General features: G+C 45.8%; 2 protein-coding genes across 2 annotated transcripts; both read right to left on the bottom strand.

Annotated features, from left to right (window-relative positions):
• Positions 1–107: 107 nt before the first annotated feature.
• LOC106608773 (segment polarity protein dishevelled homolog DVL-2) lies at positions 108–20,761 on the bottom strand. The gene is made up of 14 exons (XM_014206899.3): positions 20,274–20,761; positions 10,100–10,169; positions 8,639–8,799; positions 7,846–7,955; positions 7,086–7,306; positions 6,887–6,956; positions 6,262–6,401; positions 6,047–6,123; positions 5,862–5,929; positions 5,073–5,204; positions 2,978–3,109; positions 2,604–2,780; positions 2,147–2,380; positions 108–1,974 (listed from the first exon to the last, which is right to left on the bottom strand). Exons 1-14 carry the CDS (start codon positions 20,432–20,434, stop codon positions 1,403–1,405), a joined length of 2,325 nt encoding a protein of 774 aa, XP_014062374.1. The 5' UTR covers positions 20,435–20,761; the 3' UTR covers positions 108–1,402.
• A 353-nt stretch (positions 20,762–21,114) lies between these two features.
• On the bottom strand, positions 21,115–22,169 carry si:ch73-335l21.2 (uncharacterized). The gene has a single exon (XM_014206947.3). It carries the CDS (start codon positions 22,082–22,084, stop codon positions 21,437–21,439), a length of 648 nt encoding a protein of 215 aa, XP_014062422.1. The 5' UTR covers positions 22,085–22,169; the 3' UTR covers positions 21,115–21,436.
• Between the last annotated feature and the right edge of the window lie 1,700 nt (positions 22,170–23,869).

Below are 23,869 nucleotides of genomic sequence, written 5' to 3'. Positions count from 1 at the left end.
CATAGCGCCATCTACTGTTCTGTAAAGTTGGTGCACATTAATATTTCTCTAAAATCTATTTACATTCACAAGATATTGTAAAAAAAAAAAAAAAAAAAGTCTTTCAATTTCAGTCTGTTACAAATTTATTCTAAAATACAGAAACAAAAAGTGACAATAATGAAATCAAACAAGAAAGACACCAAGGTGACACTGCCATACTTCATTTAGCACCTTTATGGTTCGGTTATACATCATCGTTGTCATCTTCTATATATTCCTTCGTACAAAATGGATGCTTATGCGTGTCATTAACATACAAAATATGAGGCAAGAGGATGAGGGGGGAAAATCACAGTTATTTGAAGAGAGAACTCATGATTCAATCCCAAAAGTAGTTTTTGGTGTGCCTTTGTCAGCCTGAAGTACCATTTGTTATACCACATAGTCCTAGACATGGTACCCATTCTTGTCATTTGAGGTCTTTATCCTCTGATTGCCAGACAGAAGTTTGTCTGTCATTGTTTGACCTCTAGCTTCACAAGTTCACTATTCTATTGCATTTACATGGGAGTTATTATAGATATATACAAAGGCAAAAATACAAATGCAAAAATAATACAATAAAAACTAGTTGGCACACAAATTCATGAAAAAAAGAATGGTCTTGAGACAGAATACATTTCATACATGTCTTTTAGGAGGCTAATGGCTGAAAATAAGGCACTCATGAGTCACGTGAAACAGCCCCAAATGCCACTATCAACACTCAGGTAAATTTAGAAACATGATCAATTTCACCTCCCCCAATATAAAAGAGCAAGTGGCGCCCTCTACTGTCCGAGTCCTCTCAGTACACTTGGCGACAGCTCATTTGGCCAGTTCGTTACTTCAGTCCTTTCAATGAACGACCACTACAGTTACTCACACCCACCCAGTCAGCCAAACGCTATTAACTAAATGTTGGAGCTAGGAACACAAGCATTTCACTACAATTGCAATAACATCTGCTAAATATGTGTATGTGACCAATAAAATGTGATTTTCAAAAATCGGTGATTTCAGAAGCAGAACTAAACCAATACACACACGTTTTAAATGAAACGAGAAGAGTTGCTTTTCTGACATGGAGAGTCCAGCAGCATGTTTTGGAGTTGCAAGTCAAAATACAGTATGCCAGTATATTCAGAAAAGGGAAGCCAGACGTGATGCATTTCATGTCTTTTATGATACTGTGCCAAAATTCCTCTGACTCACTGTTGAACCCTGTTCTTACCAGACAAGAAATGAGTGACACCAATCTACTAGGTCCTAATCAGACCACAAGTTAATTACCAGCATAGACTAGAATATTCAGTCCCCAAAGAGTGAAACACTCCTAAACCTCACATCAATGGTCACTCACTTCACACACATCATCAGACTACATGACATCCACAAAGAACTCGCTGGGGTTGCCCATGGCTAGGTGGAAGGACTGGCGCGAGGCCGTCAGCTCGGGGGGAACAGAGCCCAGGTCACGGGTTGGGGGGGCCCCGGGTGGTCCTCCAGGAACAGAGGGGCCCATGCCCGGGTGCATGGGGACCGAGGGGTGCTGCTGGGGGTACTGGTGGGGGTGTCCCATGTTTGGGGGTCCCATGTGTGGGTGTGGGTGCTGTGGCACCATCATCACCATCATAGGGTTGTAGGGCATGGGCATCCCCGGGGGATAGGGCGACATGTGGGGGGGCGGTGGCATGCGGTGATGGTGATGATGCGAGCGCTGGGAGGAGTGGCTGTGCTCGCTAGGTGTGGCCGAGCCATGGCCCCGCCTCAGGCTGCTGCGGACTGAGTATTCCGATTCGCTGCCGCTGCCCGAGCGAGAGTCCCCCCCTTCCCCTCCTCCAGAGGGGGACTTTTCTCCTCCTCCTCCTCCCGCCGTACTGCCTTGACCCCCCTTACTGCCTCGTCGCCTCTCACCCCCCTCGCTCCGCGTTGACCCACTGCTCCGGCTCCCTAGGGGGATAAACACAGGGGTTAGAACTGATTAGAACTGCCAGCTCTCACACATTTATGGTTATTTCTTTAGTTTCCATAATGCAGTCACAATGCAGTCACAATTTGGACATTGGCCACCAATGTGACACCCTCCCTGGCCCTCTTTCCCTACCTCTCCCCTTAGTCTTACCTTCACTGTGCTGACTGGCTGTGCCCGTGCTGCCTGGAGCGAAGCTGTAGCTGGACAGCTCGTGGTAGGGTGGGGGCTGGCTGGAGTAGGGGTGGGGGTGGGGGTACTGGAAGGAGGGGAAGGAGTGTAGCAGGGGCCAAGGTGTGGCCCCCGGGAGGGGCAAGGGGCCCAGGGTGTCCTGGTCGGAGGCCCCGCTGGAGCCGTCGTTGTCAATCAGGGACAGGTTGGCCATGTCTGAGGGGGACGGGGAGGAGAGAAGTAAGGAGGGAGGGGGCGAGGAGAGCGAGTTAAACTTTAACTGGTTGAATAACTAATTTGGCCAAAGGGTTTGAATAAGCTCTTACAACTATTAAGAAGACATAGGCATTAACCTTTCCACAAATAAATTAATTCAAACAAAAGAATCCAAGCAATCAAAGTGATTTTTCTCCAGCATAAGTGGCCCCCTGGTACTCACAGTTCTCACAGTCGCTGAAGTCTCCGAAGATGTAGTAACATTGTTCTGAGAAGGTGATCTTGTTGACCGTGTGGCGGATGAAGCCGGCCTTCAGCAGGTTGCTGGCATACTTCCTGGCCTCGCGGCGGTCCTGGAAGCCCTCGATGTGGTGGTACAGCCACTCCACCACATCAGAACCTGGAGATAGACACAAACACACACACGAGAGAGGAGAGAGAGAGAGAGAGAGAGAGAGAGAGAGAGAGAGAGAGAGAGAGAGAGAGAGAGAGAGAAAAGAGTTTGTCATTCGTTTGATCCCTTTAAATGTCCCTTTATTATTTTGATACAGAGGCCTGACTATGGCCCTCTTAACCCCCCCCAATGCTCTAACTCACCCAGGAAGGCATTGGGGATGGTGATCTTGAGCCACATCCTGTCTCTGACCTCCAGGCCAGACTCTGGGGAGGCCATGGCCTTAGCCACCGATGCCATGTCAGAGTGGAGGGACAGGTTGAAGTCATCAAAACCTGGAGCGATAGAGTAAGGAGTAAGAGATATTGAAAAGTAAGAGATATTGAAAAGGAGGGAGAAAGAGAGGGGGAGAGAGAAATAAAGAAAAGGAAGAAGATAGAGGGAGAAATAAAAGGAGAGAAAGGGGGGTAGGATTGAGGAGAGAGAGATATAAACTCAGCAAAAAAAGAAATGTCCCTTTTTGAGGACCCTGTCTTTCAAAGATAATTCGTAAAAATCAAAATATCTTCACAGATCTTCATTGCAAAGGGTTTAATCACTGTTTCCCATGCTTGTTCAATCAACCATAAACAAATAATGAACATGCACCTGTGGAACGGTCGTTAAGACACTAACAGCTTGGTAGTCAATTAAGGTCACAGTTATGAAAACTTAGGACACTAAAGAGGCCTTTCTATTGACTCTGAAAAACACTAAAAGAAAGATGCCCAGGGTCCCTGCTCATCTGTGTGAACGTGCCTTAGGCATGCTGCAAGGAGGCATGAGGACTGCAGATGTGGCCAGGGAAATAAATTCCAATGTCCATACTGTGAGACGTAGCTGATCGTCCTCACAGTGGCAGACCACGTGTAACACCTGCACAGGATCGGTACATCTGAACATCACACCTGCGGGACAGGTACAGGATGGCAACTACAACTTCCCAAGTTACACCAGGAACACGCAATCCCTCCATCAGTGCTCAGACTGTCCGCAATTGGCTGAGAGAGGCTGGATTGAGGGCTTGTAGGCCTGTTGTAAGGCAGGTCCTCACCAGACATCACCGGCAACAACGTCGCCTATGGGCACAAACCCACCATCGCTGGACCAGACAGGACTGGCAAAAAGTGCTCTCACTGACCAGTCGTGATTTTGTCTCACCAGGGGTGATGGTCGGATTCGCGTTTATCGTCGAAGGAATGAGTGTTACACCGAGGCCTGTACTCTGGAGCAGGATCAATTTGGGGGTGGAGGGTGTGCCACAGCATCATCGGACTGAGCTTGTTGTCATTGCAGGCAATCTCAACGCTGTGCGTTACAGGGAAGACATCCTCCTCCCTCGTGGTACCCTTCCTGCAGGCTCATCCTGACATGACCCTCCAGCATGACAATGCCACCAGCCATACTGCTCGTTCTGTGCGTGATTTCCTGCAAGACAGGAGTGTCAGTGTTCTGCCATGGCCAGCAAAGAGCCCGGATCTCAATTCCATTGAGCACGTCTGAGACCTGTTGGATCGGAGGGTGAGGGCTAGGGCCATTCTCCCCAGAAATGTCTGGGAACTTGCAGGTGCCTTGGTGGAAGAGTGGGGTAACATCTCACAGCAAGAACTGGCAAATCTGGTGCAGTCCATGAGGAGGAGATGCACTGCCATACTTAATGCAGCTGGTGGCCACACCAGATACTGACTGTTACATTAGATTTTTACCCCCCTTTTGTTCAGGGGCACATTTTTCAATTTCTGTTCGTCACATGTCTGTGGAGCTTGTTCAGTTTATGTCTCAGTTGTTGAATCTTATGTTCATACAAATATTTACACATGTTAAGTTTGCTGAAAATAAACGCAGTTGACAGTGAGGACGTTTCTTTTTCTGCTGAGTTTAGAAAGGGGTGGATAAAAACGTAGGGAGGTAGACAGCCATCATTGACCACATAAAAAACTGTAGACTAGAAGAGAAAGACAGATGTGGCCGGTGCTTCCTGTGCCAAGGCAGGGTATAAAACGCCTGACACGCGACAAAGGAATGGATGGACCACAATAAAATAAAAGATACCAGAGAGAGGGAGGAGGGCAGAAATTAGAGAAACAGAGAAGGAGACAAGAGAGAGTAGACTGGGGTCAGTCAAGTGGAGAGAGAAAGAGCGAGAAGGTAAATGGAGGAGTTTAAAAGAGTGAGAAAGTTGAAAAGAGAGTGGTAATATGGAGAGTAGCTAAAGAGAGAGAGTAGATAAGAAAAAAAGAAAGAGCATGCGGTACTCACGTTCTGTCTCAGTGACAGAGGTGGTGGTGATGGTGCTGAGAGCAGAGCTGCCGGTGTAGGGAGGGTAGGCCCCCGCCAGGGCTACCGAATGGCTCACCCATGCTGCTGGGTCTATGGGCCGGATCGGCTCATCTACAGCGAAGGGGGAGACGAGATCTCAAAAACGTAATTCCTTTGGCATTTCATAGCATAAAGTATTGATGGCTCCACTATACAAAACATTAGGGACAGCTGCTCTTTCCATGACATAGACTGACCAGATGAATTCAGGTGAAAGCTATGGTCCTTTATTGATGTCACTTGTTAAATCCACTTCAAATCAGTGTAGATGAAGGGGAGGAGACAGGTTAAAGAAGGATTTTTAAGCCTGGAGACAATTGAGACATGGATTGTGTATGTGTACCATTCAGAGGGTGAAGGGAGAAGAAAAGATTTAAGTGCCAGGGGCACCAGTTTGAGTGTGTCAGAACTGCAACGCTGCTGGGTTTTTCACGCTCAACAATTTCCCGTGTGTATCAAGAATGGTCCACCACCAAAGGATATCCAGCCAACTTGACACAACTGTGGGAAGCATTGGAGTCTACATGGGCCAATATCCCTGTGGAACACTTTGACACCTTGTAGAGTCCATTCCCCGACACATTGAGGCTGTTCTGAGGGGGAAAAAGGAGTGCAACTCAATATTAGGAAGCTGTTCCTAATGTTATGTACACCCAGTGTCAAAGACCATAGAGACAGAGTAGCTGTACAACTCTATGGTAGAGACGAGGCGTGCAGGCTGCTACTCACTGCGGGGGAGGGTGAAGTAGCCCTGAGGTGACGGGTCCCAGCACTTAGCCACCGTCAGGATGATCGGCCTGAGGGAGAGACGGAAGGACAGGTCATCATCGCATGTCAACTGGCATTTCCCATTGAGCGTAGACAAAAGGGCTCGACTGTGTAAATGTACTGAAGTCCCTAGGTCTGAAACGCACCCTGGTTTGTGTACGATCTCCCTCAGCACGCGCACCGCGTCGTCGTTGCTCATGTTCTCAAAGTTGATGTCGTTCACCTTGAGGGAGAAAGAGAGTCCGTCGATATGAACGGTCCAATCCTAACTCGAGAACAAATACCTCATGTAAGCAATCACCCGTTATATATGGCTATCTTGTTACCCGTCAGTCACACACACACACACACACACACACACCTGAAGCAGCATGTCCCCGGGTTCGATGCGTCCGTCGGCGGCCACGGCCCCTCCCTTCATGATGGAACCGATATAGATTCCCCCGTCCCCTCTCTCGTTACTCTGGCCCACGATGCTGATGCCTAGGAAGTTATACTTCTCTGTGGGAGGGAAGAGGATATCGGTTATTTCATCTTAAAACTTTTAGGAAGAAAGTTCCCTGAGATAAAGAACCTCTGAGAGGTGGTGGTAAGAGTTGGTGTGACAGCAAGTGACGACAGAAGGACAGAGACGTGACAGGGGGAGAGAGGGGAGGAAGCGGTGCTGAGACATGGAGTTCAGGTCACAGGGCAGAAACGTGTTGGGAGGGGCGGATGTCTATAGCCCGGTAAAGCACACTGAGCGCTTACGTTTTGTTTCACTTCACAGAATGTGAGCTATTGCAAAGATCAGGCAGGTTTCACCCAGCTATTTCCAGAACGAATGGAGGTTTTTCCAAAATGGACGCGCAGAGTACTGGTTAGGTGGTCTAAAATAACGAGCTCGACAGTCAGAGAGAGGGTCAGAGAGATGGGTGGAAGATGTAAAAACGGATGACATGAGAAGGAGAGTGGTGTCGGAGAACAGACGGAGAAACGGTACTGACCCATGTTGAGCGTGACGGTGATGATGTTTAGAGACATGGTGGAGTCCGTCACACTGCTGAACGACGACGCCTGGGACAAGAAAAAGGGAAAACACAATCAATTCCAACGCAGAATGGGATATTTCTGACTTAAAACGGTTTATGTCGCAGACTTAAGTCAAAAATGAAGAGAGGGAAGAAGGACTAGTGCATTCATTACCCTTTCTAGCCTGGGCGGGCGCTGTTTCTTGCGCCTGCGGTGGCGTTTGAGCAGCCTGGACGCCGTGCTCTGCTCTGTGGAGCTGCTGAACCGGCTCATGGTGTCGTCATCCTCAGAGTCACAGAAACTGGTCGTGTCCAGCTCGCTGCTCATCACCGTGGTAGCGCTCTCATAGCCCGCTAGGTGGCGCTCCATGCGGCTCTGGCCGTTCATCCTAGGCCCTGACGCACCAGAGATTGAGAGAGAGATAGGAGAGCGGGGGGGGGAAAAGAGGAAGAGAGATAGAGGGTTAACTATGGATTTCATGTTTATTCATGTTGTTTATTCATGCTATTACCACTAGAACAAGGGTTGCGTTCAGTAGACACAAAACATTTTGAAACGGGAAGCCTGACATTGCCCAATAAGAAACACTCATTGTCATTTTCCATTGCAAAATGTTCCATTACAGTGCCCTACTGAACATGACCCAGTGCTGTTCCATCATGGTTCGTCAATAGTTACCACAGCCACAAAGTCCTAAACCCTGCATATTTAAAAAAACGTATATTTTTTAAATGAGATTTTAAACCTTAACCACACTGCTAACCTTATGCCTAACCTTAAATTAGGACCAAAAATAACAACCTTGTTTTCATTAGTTTTTACAATTTAACCATTTTGACTTTGTGGCTGGTCTATTAGCCATTTTGACTTTGTGGCTGTTCGATCTAGTGGAAACCATCATGTGACAGTAGAGCGGGCAGTGCAGAGTGCTCACCATGTTGCTCCATGGCCTCCCTGTGTCTGGGTCTCTCTCTCCTGAAGGACACCACAGACTCTGTTTCTGTCTGGTCGTCCAGGTTCTCCACACTGCCTGCTGCATTGGGACTGCATAGGGGAGAGGGTTAAAGTAGGGAAAACATAGAATTGCCTGAACGAGAACGTCCATTCTACTCATTCGAATTCTATGGGTGAATGAAAGATGGTATTGTGTGTTGGCTCTGTGACATGCATTACTAATAAAACACAAATAGCAGCGCACACCTAACGTCTAATAATATAGGCTACAACACAGATCGTATTACGACCTATGAGGACGTGTATGAATAGGAAGCAATGGATCAAGCCTAGTAAAGGTACTGTATATCACAACTGGGTTCAAATAGTACTTGAAATCTTAATTTTCAAGAACTTTGAGTGATTACTTTAGTCTGCCTTGAGTGCTAGATGGGCGGGTTTGTACTTTTGGGGCCATTCCACTGGTCCCATTGCACCAGGAAAACTGAATACAGTGCAGCTAATGATTTTAAATACTATCTGAACCCAGGTTTGCGGTGTATTATAACCTAGACAGATAGTAACTAGAACCTGTTCCCAGACCAGGTGCTTACTGTCAATGGGCAGCACAAGCTAAAGATCATGTTCAAATGGGCCGTTGTATTTAACAGTAGGTAACATGATAGCTGGAGTGACTGAGGTATTCTGTCATAGAATACGTTAGATACAGTACGAGACACATTAGAGTAGAACACTGATTATTTGGGACTGTGGGAGAGGGTGTGCGCACGTACTGGAACGATGGGGGTCTGGAGTCACCGATGCCCCCAGTCCTCTCGACAGGTGGGGGTGGGAGAGGAGGAGGGGGTGAGGGCGGGGGCCGGACTTCTGCTGGGGGTGGAGGAAGGACTGGTGATACAGGCTCTGCTGCTCCTGGCGTGTCTGATGAAACCAACTGAGGAGAGCGGCGGGAGAGACAGAGATTTGGAGGGGGTGGACAGAGGAGGGAAAGAGGGGAAAAGGAGTTGAAAGGCGATGATAGTGAGGATGGAGGATAAAAAAATGTAAATCAGGAGGAAGAAGAGGAATTATTATTTTCGTTTTTTTTTGTTGTCAGTAAATTTTTGGGGGGTTAACTTACGTTTTTTTTTTACTCAAAGGGCCGCCAGTTGCCCATCCCTAACCTTGCGCAAAGGCGTCCAATTACCTACTCCCTACAGACCCAACATACTCCTGCACAGACCAGTCTGCCTGGAGAGGGGCTAAAAAGCTAACAAACTATCTTTCAACAAAGATTCTGGGTTTCTATACATTTAAATTTCTCTATGACAAAGGAGACTGAACAAAGAATCCATTCAAATGTGTTCAAGTTTCATGGATAGAGTTCTGTCCTGAACCTTCCCCTGAAAACCAGTTAGCCGTTTTGATTGAATATCCCCTCTAAGGTGTCAGAGACACAGAACACTTTTCCCCCCTTTCTTTTCTTTAAGCTCTCTTCCTTCCCTCGTTCTTCTAAATGGCTGTTCGACTATAGAGCAGTCATCCCTCTGGGACCCTCCATCCTATCATGTGTCAGTCCCTATGGCCTCCTCTCTTAGTCCAACCCTTTTAATCCCTCTCTCTCGTTTCTTCTCCTTCATATGCACTTAGCAGATGTTTTCCTCCCAACCGGGACAAGTCACAATGTTTTGTCTCCAGGACTCATTTCCTGCATGTTCTTTAGGGTAGGTAATATAATCATAAGTTAGCACATTTGAGGATGTAGGAAATACCTTGGTTCTGTCAGTGTTACATTCACAGACCAAGGTGTTCATGATCGTGGGTTTTTGTCAGTGTTCTATTAGTAGTTAAAGCAGGGTCATAGCCACAGAGGTCGGTAAAGAAATGGCCGCCATGTTAGCACCAAACGTTCCATGACAATAACGTTCTAATTGGCATTCTTAGAAGATCATGTAATGGTCTTGGAACTTGACGCCAATATGGAGATCGTTTTAAACTCTGAAACTCAGACCGAGTTTTCCAGAGTCTGTAGCCTACATCTCTGGCTCAGGTTCAACGCTCACTTTGAGCAGTTTATGATACATTTGAACTGCTAGGTCCAATTCAGCAGTATTGTTCCGACTTGGGAACTTGACTTTTACAATTCAGTCCTGGAAAAAGAGTTGGGAGGAATTCCCCCTGTCTCCCTTCTACTGCTGGCCTTTCACTGGTCCAAGATAGCTGTGGACTGTGTACCTCTACCAGTTTGCCCTTACCCATGACACCACTCGTCCGTTGAAGCAGGGGAGCTTGGCACTGTCGTCTGAGATCTCTTCCTTCACCACCCTAAAACAAAACAAAAAAGAAAGAAAGAGAGAGAGAGAGAGAGAGATTAGGCTAAGTGAAAACAGAGACAAACACTTACTGTAAACCCATATGCAGAGACCGACGTAAAGAGCAACACGAGGTCACCACTGTGTTTGTTTCCCAATGACTCAGCGTCCTTACCAAACCACAACGGAGATAGATACACACTCCCTGCAACCTTCACGGACCAGCCATTGGTTCTTGAGACTTAGAAATCCATTACTCTTCTTTTCCTCTGCATCCACTTATACAACGTTAGTGAGACAGAGTCTGCTGTGTAATATTTGTCTGTCTGAGCCACTATGTTATTACTGCAGTACTTAGGACCTGAGCTGGACATGAGTACTGTGTAGAGGAAACATTTAACTGACTGACTAAAGACTTACAGCTAAGCTTTTTCATCTTCATTTGCCTCTACGCCTGATGTTTTGTGTGTGTGGTTTGGTTGGCTAGTGTGTGTGTGTACATATGCACCATTTTGTGTGCGTGTGTGTGCGCGTGTGTGGCGGGGGGTGTAGTATGGTCGGCTCTGCCCCACTCCGGGGTTTTGTAAGCAGCTGTTGAGGGTTGGCTTTGCGGGTGAGTGTGAGCAGCTGTTGAGGGTTGGTTTTGCGGGTGAGTGTGAGCAGCTGTTGAGGGTTGGTTTTGCGGGTGAGTGTAAGCAGCTGTTGAGGGTTGGTTTTGCGGGTGAGTGTAAGCAGCTGTTGAGGGTTGGTTTTGCGGGTGAGTGTAAGCAGCTGTTGAGGGTTGGTTTTGCGGGTGAGTGTAAGCAGCTGTTGAGGGTTGGTTTTGCGGGTGAGTGTAAGCAGCTGTTGAGGGTTGGTTTTGCGGGTGAGTGTGAGCAGCTGTTGAGGGTTGGTTTTGCGGGTGAGTGTGAGCAGCTGTTGAGGGTTGGTTTTGCGGGTGAGTGTGAGCAGCTGTTGAGGGTTGGTTATGTGGGTGAGTGTGAGCAGTTGTTGAGTGTTGGTTTTGTGGGTGAGTGTGAGCAGCTGTTGAGGGTTGGTTTTGTGGGTGAGTGTGAGCAGCTGTTGTTTTGAGTGTAAGCAGCACAGGGCCAGATTGTTGTGGGCACCGGGAAGGCGGGCCTTGTGTGACAGTGCTGGAGTGGGTGAATGTGAGAACCCGTCTTTACCCCCTATTGTGCCCTGTTTCTCATCTCTCGCTCTCTTTCAAGCCTTCGGTTGCCCTCTTTCTCTTGCCCTCGGTCTATCCTGTTCTTTCTTGCTAAGAGGGCAGACTCAGATTGCATCCAGAAAGGGACAGATGCAACATTCTATCCCTAACAGGGTAATAGTCTGCATACCTCAGCATTCCTAACAAAATGACCTCACCTCAAACTATTTCACCAACTCACTCAAAAATGTCTCAAACAACACAAACACATCTTGGAAATTCAGAATCCCTTTGGAATCCTAAAACCCGAAATTCTTGCCCAGCACCTCCCTCCTAGAAGTTACTTCTTTGCCTCGCACATCCCAAACAAACACATTTTTTTCTCCCATCTACTAATCTCTCGCACAACACACCCAAAACCACCATTCACTTCCACTACCCCGACCCCTCTCCCCCTGCTCCCCACCCCACTCCTCTCTCTTCCTGTTGATTCTGCCACGGCCAGACACCAAGCAAATGGCCTCTGTCCAACCCCAGGTCCCCGATCTGGTCTACTCTGTTCCACACTGCTCAGCTCTGCTCTGACTGCCACACACAGCCTGTCTGACAGCTGGCTCACACTCCAGGAAACAAAACACACACAGAACAGGCAAACACAGGCTGACTAGCTCTGTTTTGATTGGGCAGCTGACTCCTTTGAGCTGGGTTTAAATGTAGCCTACTTGTAACTGACTCTCTTGAGATGTTTCAAAATGTTGCGGTTGTGGTAGAAGTAGGCGTAGGTCTAACGAACCCAGGAGTCAGACACTTCCAACTGTTTGACTACAACTACATTTAAAAAATTGATTTAACCTTTATTTAACTAGGCAAGTCAGTTAATAAATTCTTATTTACAATGAGGGCCAACCCCGGCCAAACCCTAACGACGCTGGACCAATTGTGCGCCACCCTATGGGACTCCCAATCACGGCCGGTTCTGATACAGCCTGGAATCGAACCAGGGTCTGTAGTGACGTCTCTAACACTGAGATGCAGTGCCGTAGACCGCTGTGCCACCCGGGAGCCCCACTAATGAAGCAGGAGCATTCCATTGTTTTGGTGCCTGTTTTAATAACATAACATGGTGTTTTGGTTTCGCGTTCAGTAACATCCGAGAGAGACATCAAAGTACGTTTTACTAACTTTACAAAACTTAAGCAGTTTAACTGCAAGTAATGAGTTTAACAGAAGCCCTAGGTCTCATCAGTCCAACTCCACCACAAACATGCATTCCATTCAACCTAAGGAAGTGCACAACTGATGGGCAGCCACCAAAGAAAGATTAACCTCTTGGGGCTAGGTGGGACGCTAGCGTGCCACCTGTGGTGCACTCCATCAACAGCAGGTGCATTTCAAGAGCGGCAAATTTGAATCCAAATAAATGTCAAAATTCAAATTTTTCAAAAATACAACTATGTTACACCATTTGAAAGATAAACATCTCCTTAATCTAACCACGTTTTACGATTTCAAAAAGGTTTTACGGCGAAAGCATAAATTTAGAGTATGTTAGGACAGTACATTTACAAGAGTTGTGTGTAATGTTTTGTCAAGTCAAAGACAGGGTCACCAAAACCATAAAACCAGCTAAAATGATACACTAACCTTTTACAATCTCCATCAGATGACACTCCTAGGACATTATGTTAGACAATGCATGCATTTTTAGTTCTATCAAGTTCATATTTATATACAAAAACAGCGTTTTACTATGGCATTGATGTTGAGGAAATCGTTTCCCTCCAATAACCGGCAGTCAAGTCAGCGTCACAAATTAAATAATTAAAATTAGAAAACATTGGTAAAATATTATATTGTCATTTAAAGAATTATAGATTTACATCTTTTGAACGCAATCAACTTGCCAGATTTAAAAATAACCTTACTGGGAAATCACACTTTGCAATAATCTGAGCACTGTGCCCAGAAAAATACGCGTTGCGATACAGACTAGACGTCATGTTGGGGAGATCTAAAATCGAAAATACTATGTAAATAATCCATTACCTTTGATTCTCTTCATCAGATGTCACTTCCAGGTATCACAGGTCCATAACGAATGTAGTTTTGTTCAAAAAAGCTCATCATTTATGTCCAAAAATCTCCGTCTCGTTAGCACATGATGTAAGCCAGCCGGACTTCTCGTCATGAACGAGGGGAAAAAATATATTTCCGTTCGTTCAAACATGTCAAACGTTGTATAGCATAAATCATTAGGGCCTTTTTTAACCAGAACATGAATAATATTCAAGGTGGACGAATGCATAGCCTTTTATAACGTATTGGAACGAGGGTACCCAACATGAAGTAGCGCGCCAGGTGTCTAATGGGACATCACCGTTCCATGGCTCTTGTTCGGTCAGATCTCCCTCCAGAAGACTCAAAACACTTTGTAAAGGCTGGTGACATCTAGTGGAAGCAATAGGAAGTGCCAAAATATTCCTAAACCCCTGTGTTTTTCAATGGGATAGGTTTAAAATCAATACAACACATCAGGTATCCACTTCCTGTCAGAAAATGTCTCAGGGTTTTGCCTGCCAAATGAGTTCTGTTATACTCACAGACACCATTCAAACAGTTTTGGAAACTTTAGAGTGTTTTCTATCCATATATAATAAGTATATGCATATTCTAGTTACTGGGTAGGATTAGTAACCAGATTAAATCGGGTACATTTTTTTTATCCAGACGTGCAAATGCTGCCCCCTAGACCCAACAGGTTAATTGTGAGAGGAGACAGCTCTTTCAGTCTGGAGGATTTAAATGGGAGAAAAGAAGGAGCGAGAGAGAGAGGAATACAGGGGTTGCAGCCAGCCAAGCTAGGGTGTTAGGGGAGACAAAAACTTGGTCCAGTTCCCAAAAGGGAAGAAAAGCTGAGGATTTCACAAGCTCACGGAGAGAGAGCGAGATGGGAATTAGTGATGAGAACAGCCAGGGTGAGTTTTTCTTCATTGTGGTGTCCAATGTAAAGACAGTATTTATGGCGAAAGTTATGCTTTGACCCATATTTCGATACTAGTATTTTCGCCTGGTCTTAGCTATGAGAGATCAGGAGGGGTGTGATGGATAGAGAGATGGTTTGGCTTTCTTTGTGCAGTCATTGACCCCCCACATCCCCCTCCCTCTTTGATAGGCAACAGTCAAACACAACATTGGGTAACGTTACGGAACATTGTGCTTATTGAATTCACTTAAATACTATTAAAATAGCCTAACAGGCCAACCAAATGTGTCACCTTGTTGCATTAACTGTCTAAAGATAAAATCACATACCCCTATTCCAAACATTAGATCAACTCAAGCGTTTCCCCCTTCTCATGACACTTATTTTCTCCCACTAGACAATTTTGTAACTAATTGGCGACAGATTTTCACGCGAATATTCTAAAATCTACATAAATAAAAAATGCACATTTTCCCACCAGAGATGTGTTTCCATCAAATGTACTTGTTGCGGATAAGTCTGTGCGTGCTGACGTAGTACACATAAAATTTGTTTTCCCATGTACCGAATAAAAAATAATAAGTAAAACGGCTTTTCATAGCATTTTCAACTCTACTGATGGTTTTGGCACAAAAAGATGTTGCGTTAAGTAGCAAATTTGCCAACTCTGAGTTCTAGCCAACAGCTCGCAGATAGTGCGGGTATAGCCTGCATGAGAATATTATGAACAGAATAAGAGGTCGACCGATTAACCTCTCTGGGCTAGGCGGGACGAATTCGTCCCACCTACGCAACAGCCAGTTGAATCCCGTGGCGCGATTTTCAAAAACCTTAGAAATGCTATTACTTCAATTTCTCAAACATATGACTATTTTACAGCATTTTAAAGACAAGACTCTCGTTAATCTAACCACACTGTCTGATTTCAAAAAGGCTTTACAACGAAAGCAAAACATTAGATTATGTCAGCAGAGTACCCAGCCAGAAATAATCAGACACCCATTTTTCAAGCTAGCATATAATGTCACAAAAACCCAGAAGACAGCTAAATTCAGCATTATCCTTTGATGATCTTCATCAGATGACACACCTAGGACATTATGTTATACAATACATGCATGTTTTGTTCAATCAAGTTCATATTTATATCAAAAACCAGCTTTTTACATTAGCATGTGACGTTCAGAACTAGCATACCCCCCGCAAACCTCCGGTGAATTTACTAAATTACTCACGATAAACGTTCACAAAAAACATCATTATTTTAAGAATTATAGATACAGCACTCCTTTGTGCAATCGAGGTGTCCGATTTTAAAATAGCTTTTCGGTGAAAGCACATTTTGCAATATTCTCAGTAGATAGCCCGGCATCACAGGGCTAGCTATTTAGACACCCAGCAAGTTTAGCCTTCACCAAAATCAGATTTACTATTACAAAAGTTTGATTACCTTTGTTGTCTTCGTCAGAATGCACTCCCAGGACTGCTACTTCAATAACAAATGTTGGTTTGGTCCAAAATAATCCATCGTTATATCCAAATAGCGGCGTTTTGTTCGTGCGTTCCAAGACACTATCCGAAGTGTAAATAAGGGTCACGAGCATTGGCGCAATTCGTGACCAAAAATATCTAAATATTCCATTACCGTACTTCGAAGCATGTCAACCGCTGTTTAAAATCAATTTTTATGCCATTTTTCTCGTAAAAAAAGCGATAATATTCCGACCGGGAATCTGCGTTTAGGTAAACAGAGGAAAGAAAACAAAGCATTCGGTCGACGCGGGCACGCGCCTGAGTCTCACAGTACTGTAACCAGCCACTACCCAAACGCGCTACTTTTTTTCAGCCAGAGCCTGCAAAGCCACGATTCAGCTTTTTGCCGCCTTCTGAGAGCCCATTGGAGCCGTAGGAAGTGTCACATAACAGCAGAGATCCTTTGTTTTGGATAGAGATGACAAAGAAGGCCAAGAAATGGTCAGACAGGGTACTTCCTGTACAGAATCTTCTCAGGTTTTGACCTGCCATTTGAGTTCTGTTATACTCACAGACACCATTCAAACAGTTTTAGAAACTTGGAGTGTTTTCTATCCAAAGCCAATAATTATATGCATATTCTAGTTACTGGGCAGGAGTAGTAACCAGATTAAATCGGGTACGTTTTTTTATCCAGCCGTGTCAATACTGCCCCCTAGCCCTAACAGGTTAACAAAGGAAATTTGAGAACAAGGCTACCTAAATTCTATCAGCACATTGTTTGTAGCACTCGCGTGGGAAATGCACTGGATCACTGCTACTCTAACTTCCTTGGTGCATACAAGGCCCTCCCCTGCTCTCCCTTGGGTAAATTCGACCACGACTTAATTTTGCTCCTACCGTCCCATAGGCAGAAACTCAAATAGGATGTACCCGTGACAAGAACCATTCAATGCTGGTGACCAATCGGAATCTACGCTTCAAGATTGTTTGGATCACTCAGACTGGGAAATGTTCCGGGCAGCCTCAGAGAATAACATTGATTTATAAGCTGATTCGGTGAGTGAGTTTATAAGGAAGTGCATTGGAGATGTTGTACCCTCTGTGACTATTAACACCTACCCTAACCAAAAATCGTGGATAGATGGCGGCATTCGCACAAAACTGAAAATGCGAATCACCGCATTTAACCATGGAAAGATGACTGGGAATATGGCCTGAACATAAACAGTGTACTTATTCCCTCCGTAAGGCAATCAAACAAGCAAAATGTCATTATAGGGACAAAATGAAGTCGCAATTCAATGGCTCAGACACAAGACATATGTGGCAGGGTCCACATTCAATTACGGACTACAAAAAGAAAACCAGCCAAGTCACGGACACCGACGTCTTGCTTCCGGACAAACTAAACACCTTCTTTGCCTGCTTTGAGGATAATACAATGCCACCAACACGGCCCGCTACCAAGGACTGCAGGCCCCCCCTCTCCTTCTCCGTGGCCGACGTGAGTAAGACATTTAAATGTGTCAACCCTCGCAGGGCTGCTGGCCCAGATGGCATCCCTAGCCGCATCCTCAGAGCATGCGCAGAAGAGCTGGCTGGTGTGTTTATGGACATATTCAATCGCTCCCAATCCCAGTCTGCTGTCCCTACATGCTTCAAGATGGCCACAATTGTCCCTGTACCCAAGAAGGCAAAGGTAACTGAACTAAATGACTACCGCCCTGTAGCACTCACTTCTGTCATCATGAAGTGCTTTGAGAGACTAGTCAAGAACATATAACCTCCAGCTTACCTTCCACTCTAGACCCAGTCCAATTTGCATACCGCCCCAACAGGTCCACAGACGATGCAATCGCCATCACACTGCCCTATCCCATCTGCATAAGAGGAATACCCATGTAAGAATGCTGTTCATTGACTACAGCTCAGCATTCAACACCATAGTACCCTCCAAGCTCATCATTAAGCTTGAGGCCCTGTGCAATTTGGTCGTGGACTATCTGATGGGCCACCCCCAGGTGGTGAGGGTAGGAAACAACATCTCCACTTCGCTGATCCTCAACACTGGGGCCCCATAAGGGTGCGTGCTAAGCCCCCTTCTGTACTCCCTGTTCACCCATGACTGTGTGGCCATGCACGCCTCCAACTCAATCATCAAGATTGCAGATGACAACAGTAGTGGACTTGATTACCAACAACGACGAGACAGCCTACAGGGAGGAGGTGAGGGCACTCGGAGTGTGGTGTCAGGAAAACAACCTCTCACTCAACATCAACAAAACAAAGGAGATTATCGTTGACTTCAGGAAACAGCAGAGGGAGAACCCCCTATCGACGGGACATCAGTGGAGAAAGTGGAAAGTTTTAAGTTCCTTGGCATACACATCACGGACAAACTGAAATGGTCCACGCACACAGACAGTGTGGTGAAGAAGGCGCAACAATGCCTCTTCAACCTCAGGAGGCTGAAGAAATATGGCTTGTCACCTAAAACCCTCACACACTTTTACAGATGCACAATTGAGAGCATCTTGTCGGGCTGTATCAACGCCTGGTACGGCAACTGCACCGCCCTCAACCGCAGGGCTCTCCGGAGGTTGGTGTGGTCCGCAAAACGCATCACCGGGGGCAAACTACCTGCCCTCCAGGACACCTACAGCACCCGATGTCACAGGAAGGCCAAAAAGATCATCAATTACAACAACCACCCAAGCCAGTACCTGTTCACCCCGCTACCATCCAGAAGGCGAGGTCAGTACAGGTGCATCAAAGCTGGGACCGAGAGATTGAAAAACAGCTTCTATCTCAAGGCCATCAGACTGTTAAACAGCCATCACTAACACAGAGAGGTTGCTGCCTATATACAGACTTGAATCATTGGCCACTTTAAATAAATGGATTACTAGTCACTTTAAATAATGCAACTTTAATCATGTTTACATATCTTAAACTACTCATATCATATCTATATACTGTATTTTATACCATCCTTTGCATTTTGCTTATGCCGCTTGGTCATCGCTCATCCATATATTTATATGTACATATTCTTATTCCATCCCTTTAGATGTGTGTATTAGGTAGTTGTTGTGGATTTGTTAGATTACTTGTTAGATATTGCTGCACTGTCGGAACTAGAAGCACAAGCATTTCACTACACTTGCATTAACATCTGCTAGCCATGTGTAATTTGATTTGAAATGTTTGAGAAAACCATCAGTAGAGTTGAAAATGCAATGGAAACCCATTTAACATGTATTTTTTTATTTGTTACATGGGACATTAACGACAAAAGTGCAAATGCGACCTGCAATTCAGGGCATTCCTGCATGTGGGCATTTCAGCATCTGCAGGAACAGCTATTTATACTTTTATTGGTCAATTTTTAAGATGCGGGGGAGTTCCAGTATAGTAGGTGGTGTTAATGCACAATAACGTTGGATGCCTGCCACCAATAAACCCCACAGAAGGGGTGAGGCCGACAACAGCAGCTGGCCAGCCGTACACCGATAAACAGTGTCCTTCGTCCCTGCCTAACGGGCAACGTTTTACTGCATTTCTGTCAACGATGCCGAGGTCAGATGTTCGGCAGGCGGGAGCGAAGGACATTGTGTGCTAGCTAATTAACAGTGTCCCTAACTAGCAAGCTAGCTAACACAGTGTCGCCACAGCCCTCTGCCTCTCGGGCACGGTTTTCTCCAGTACACAGCAGGCGAGAGTGACACTGCGTGCTAGCTAACCAGCAGACGGTGACGCTAATTAACAAGATAGCTAGCACACGGTGTATCCCCCATCCTCCCCCCAGCTGTGCTAGCGGGAGGCGGGGTGACAACGTGTCCTTAGCCCCCAGTGGCAGGCACTGTTTTCCCGCAGCTCTGTTAACAACAGTAAGGGCACGGGTTCGGCAGGCGGTAGCGACCAGCTGGCTAGCAAGGCATACTCCGGGGGGCGGGCACAAAAAAAACCTGATAGTTTTATTTCCCTTTTGAACCGGGGGGGGGGGGGATAGACCAATGGGGTACTTGGGGGGTTCATGATGGAACCATTGGGATGCTCGAAGGGGTGGGGCAGGAACGCCCCGAATTGCACACCATTGAATTTTTATGTGCACAATGTCATCACGCAAAGCCTTTTATCTGCTGCAACAGGTCAATTTGATAGAAACATCTCTGGTGGGAAAATGCGCATGTTATTTTTATGCAGTTTTATTAATATTCGCATGAAAATCTGTAAACCTTGTTACTGAATGACACCTTTCATTTGCAACATTGGATCATGCAAGTTGGTAGTTAAATGGTTACTAGTTAACTTAGCTATTGTAACTAACGTTAACAAAGTGTAGCAACAGTTCACCCTTTGTGTCTTTGGGAGTAATGTAAAAAATAAATAGACTTTGCAACAACGTATCTAATCAACTACTGGACTCGGTTGGTTTTCTTTATTATCATAATTTGCCTGAAACCCACAACGCGACCCTGCACAATCATGCATCACTGGCTCTCACTTACCCGAAGTCCTGGTCCATAGACTTAAAGAAGAATTTGTAGTTGGGCTTGTTCAAGACCTGTTTAAAATCCAACAAAGTGATATTTTCGGCAGGAATCTGAATCTTCACCAAATACGGCGTCTCCTCCTCGTCGATGTGGTATATTATTTTGGTTTCCGCCATTTCACCAGCAACTTTTTTTCAGCTGTACCACAAACTATGGAAGAGAAAGGTAGCTAGTTAGCTAACACTAGCTATGCTAACGGGAGAAGGGGGGTGAGGAGAAGTGCTCTTACAACACTAGCCAGCAGTGAGTTTGCCCTGGCCAGAACTAATAAAAAAGTTTAACATTTACTTATATCACGAACATATCGCCTTAGTTTATATCCCCCAAAGAAAAAAATATAATTCCCTAACGGCGAAGGGGTTAAAAACCACGCACACGCTACATTCACAGGATCCGCTACCCACAACTTCTCCCCCAACAAAAACATAAGGGGGGGTCTAAAACTTTTCTCTCGACTATTACAAGCCAACGCGGCGTATGACGTCAGGTATGCTCCCTTTACGTTTTTGCTCAACGTGCCACCGTCTGTCTGTATCCAATAGTCTGTAGAAATATTCCAGGAATTTTATTCCACAACATAATTCATCTTCATGATCATAACCGTTTTGCTAAACACACACACACACCACACACACACACACACACACACACACACACACACACACACACACACACACACACACACACACACACACACACACGTGGAAGTCAAAACATCAAACAGATATGAAATGCTTTTAATAAACAGCCAAGGACTGTAGTACAATGTAATAATAACAACTCCATAATGCCCATCTGCACAGTTGAGAACGGCCTATATTACACCACTAGAGGGAACTCTAAATCAGTGCATAGCAGAAAAACAGAGCTGTATACAGAATTTTCTGAACAACATTAGCGCTACTTACATCAACTAAAACTGATTATGAGGCTGTATACATCAACTTTGATCTTGTAAGCATATTTGTAATTTACAGTTTCAAGGCTGTTTGAAGTAGGCCTATAGTTCATTCTGGATCGAGGCCATATTCAAATATTTTGACAATACAATATTTCCTTACTTTAGAAAGTAATCAAGGAAAGAAGAAAGGATACATGTAAAAGTGTTCATCCTCCCCTCAGTTGCAGAAGAAGCTTGGCCCGAACACTACCACCACTACGCAGGTCACCCCAAACAACACCCAGAAGACCACGGCTAGAAGCTGCACACATACCAGGTTCCTCCTGTGGTGCTGCAGCACCTCCACCTCATCAACCAGGCCTCCACCTCCGCTGTGGGGCCTATCGCTGGGGTGCATTTGCTCCACCCGGAGGCTCACTGTGGGCAGGATGATGAAGCGAGAATCCCTGCTGGCCTCCAGGGAGAGGACCACCCTCTGGGTGACGGTGGCCAGTCGGGCGGCCACAGATGTGGGCATGCGGAAGGCCATGGGCGACAGCTGGGCCAGGATGCGGGAGTTGCAGGGCAAGGTGAGGGGGTCACCTGTCTCCAGCGTGGTGGGGTGGCGGCAAAGGGGGCAGGAGATGGCAGGACTGGGAGGGCTCTGGGGGTCCGAGGGGTCAGTTGGATACGGAGACAGCTGGATCCTCTGGAGACACTCGGTGCAAAAGACATGGAGGCACTCCAGCATGCGAGGACACTTGCTGCTCTGGTTGTACTCCTGGTAGCAGATGGGACACTCCACATCTGTGGACTCCACCAGGCTGGGGGTGGCTGCTGAGACTGGGTGCCCCTGGAAGAGCACTGGTTCCGGGGGCTCAGCCATGGTGAGTGAGAGGGTGAGATGGAGGTGGGAATGGGGGTTCAGGGTTAGACTGCTGTTGGGACTGTCAGATGTTCTCTTCTATGTCTGCAGAACCTGGAGGGAGATATATGATCAAATATTGATTATATTCTTATATGTACAGTATACGTGTTCCTATAGTATAGGCCATTTCATCCTGTTTCAGTATGTGTGTAACATAGAGAAAATAAAATTGTCTGAGGAAATAGAGTGCCTGACTGCAGGATACACACTCAGACTAAGTAAAGGCGGAAAAGTGAAAGTAGAGAAACAAAGGAGGACAGGAGCTGTGGATGGAAGTGATGTTATATTAACTCTCTCTCTCTCTCTCTCTGCTGTTGCGCTAACAACACCAACGCAAAGTTCATACAATGCAGAAGAACAGCCTCAAGCCTACTGACTTTGAATTCCACCGATAGTTGACTAGTGAAATATAGATTCGTTTCAAGTAAACTGCCATTGATCTAATCTCTGAGCGTTGTTCCACTGCTGCATAATAGGGCCAATGAACCAAAATATGCAATTCAAGTGTAGCATACATTATGGCAAAGGGTTATACCCACTGTATTGTACTCATCTGATATTTCCTCAGGCGTTTATGTGTTTACCTCATTAAGATCACAGTGTACTTTCATAAACAGTGCTATTCTAGTCCCAACCCTCCACTCACATGGGACAGAGCAAGGCAAGCCTGACTCAAGAGAGCAGTTGCCTAGCTGTAGGGATCTATTTTGAATTGGGCCACAGGAGCAGAGATTGTAAGAAACACGTTTACAACTGGAATTGACCCAGCTGTACATGTAATAAATCATAGTAATGAAGTTATAGCTTTGATTTTGTTCAATAACCTCAATAGATATTCCACACAAATTTGGTCAACATTTACCCTGTGTAATTTGGTTGACAATAATTCTAATGACTTGCTCCAACTCCTAGACATGCACAGACACAACTGACACAGAATGACAAAACATTAGGGCTGTCAGAGTTAATCAGTTAACTCAAGTTAAGTTTTTGTAATTTTAGTACATGCATTTTTTTAAATCATGATTACCGGTAATCGCATTGTCTGAAAGCATTCAAAATACATTGAAAACATCTCAAATATACTGCTCAAAAAAATAAAGAGAACACTTAAACAACACAATGTTACTCCAAGTCAATCACACTTCTGTGAAATCAAACTGTCCACTTAGGAAGCAACACTGATTGACAATAAATTTCACATGCTGTTGTGCAAATGGAATAGACAACAGGTGGAAATTATAGGCAATAAGCAAGACACCCCCAATAAAGGAGTGGTTCTGCAGGTGGTGACCATAGACCACTTCTCAGTTCCTATGCTTCCTAGCTGATGTTTTGGTCACTTTTGTATGCTGGCAGTGCTTTCACTCTAGTGGTAGCATGAGACGGAGTCTACAACCCACACAAGTGGCTGAGGTAGTGCAGCTCATCCAGGATGGCACATCAATGCGAGCTGTGGCAAGAAGGTTTGCTGTGTCTGTCAGCGTAGTGTCCAGAGCATGGAGGCGCTACCAGGGGACAGGCCAGTACATCAGGAGACGTGGAGGAGGCCGTAGGAGGGCAACAACCCAGCAGCAGGACCGCTACCTCCGCCTTTGTGCAAGAAGGAGCAGGAGGAGCACTGCCAGAGCCCTGCAAAATGACCTCCAGCAGGCCACAAATGTGCATGTGTCTGCTCAAACGGCCAGAAACAGACTCCATGAGGGTGGTATGAGGGCCCGACGTCCACAGGTGGGGGTTGTG

The sequence above is a fragment of the Salmo salar genome, chromosome 07, assembly GCF_965601325.2.
Source record: "Salmo salar chromosome 07, fSalSal1, whole genome shotgun sequence".
Taxonomy (NCBI): domain Eukaryota; kingdom Metazoa; phylum Chordata; class Actinopteri; order Salmoniformes; family Salmonidae; genus Salmo; species Salmo salar.
This window is presented reverse-complemented; position numbering and strand designations above follow the sequence as displayed.

Bases quoted from the DNA above. Each gene is read 5' to 3' on its own strand.
- LOC106608773 (XM_014206899.3), bottom strand. From the start codon at position 20,434: ATGGCGGAAACCAAAATAATATACCACATCGACGAGGAGGAGACGCCG. The intron at 6,402-6,886 runs GTCAGTACCGTT...TCCCTCCCACAG, and splicing joins CACCGTCACGCTCAACATGG to AGAAGTATAACTTCCTAGGC. The intron at 3,110-5,072 runs GTGAGTACCGCA...CTATCGCTCCAG, and splicing joins CTCTGTCACTGAGACAGAAC to GTTTTGATGACTTCAACCTG.
- si:ch73-335l21.2 (XM_014206947.3), bottom strand. From the start codon at position 22,084: ATGGCTGAGCCCCCGGAACCAGTGCTCTTCCAGGGGCACCCAGTCTCA.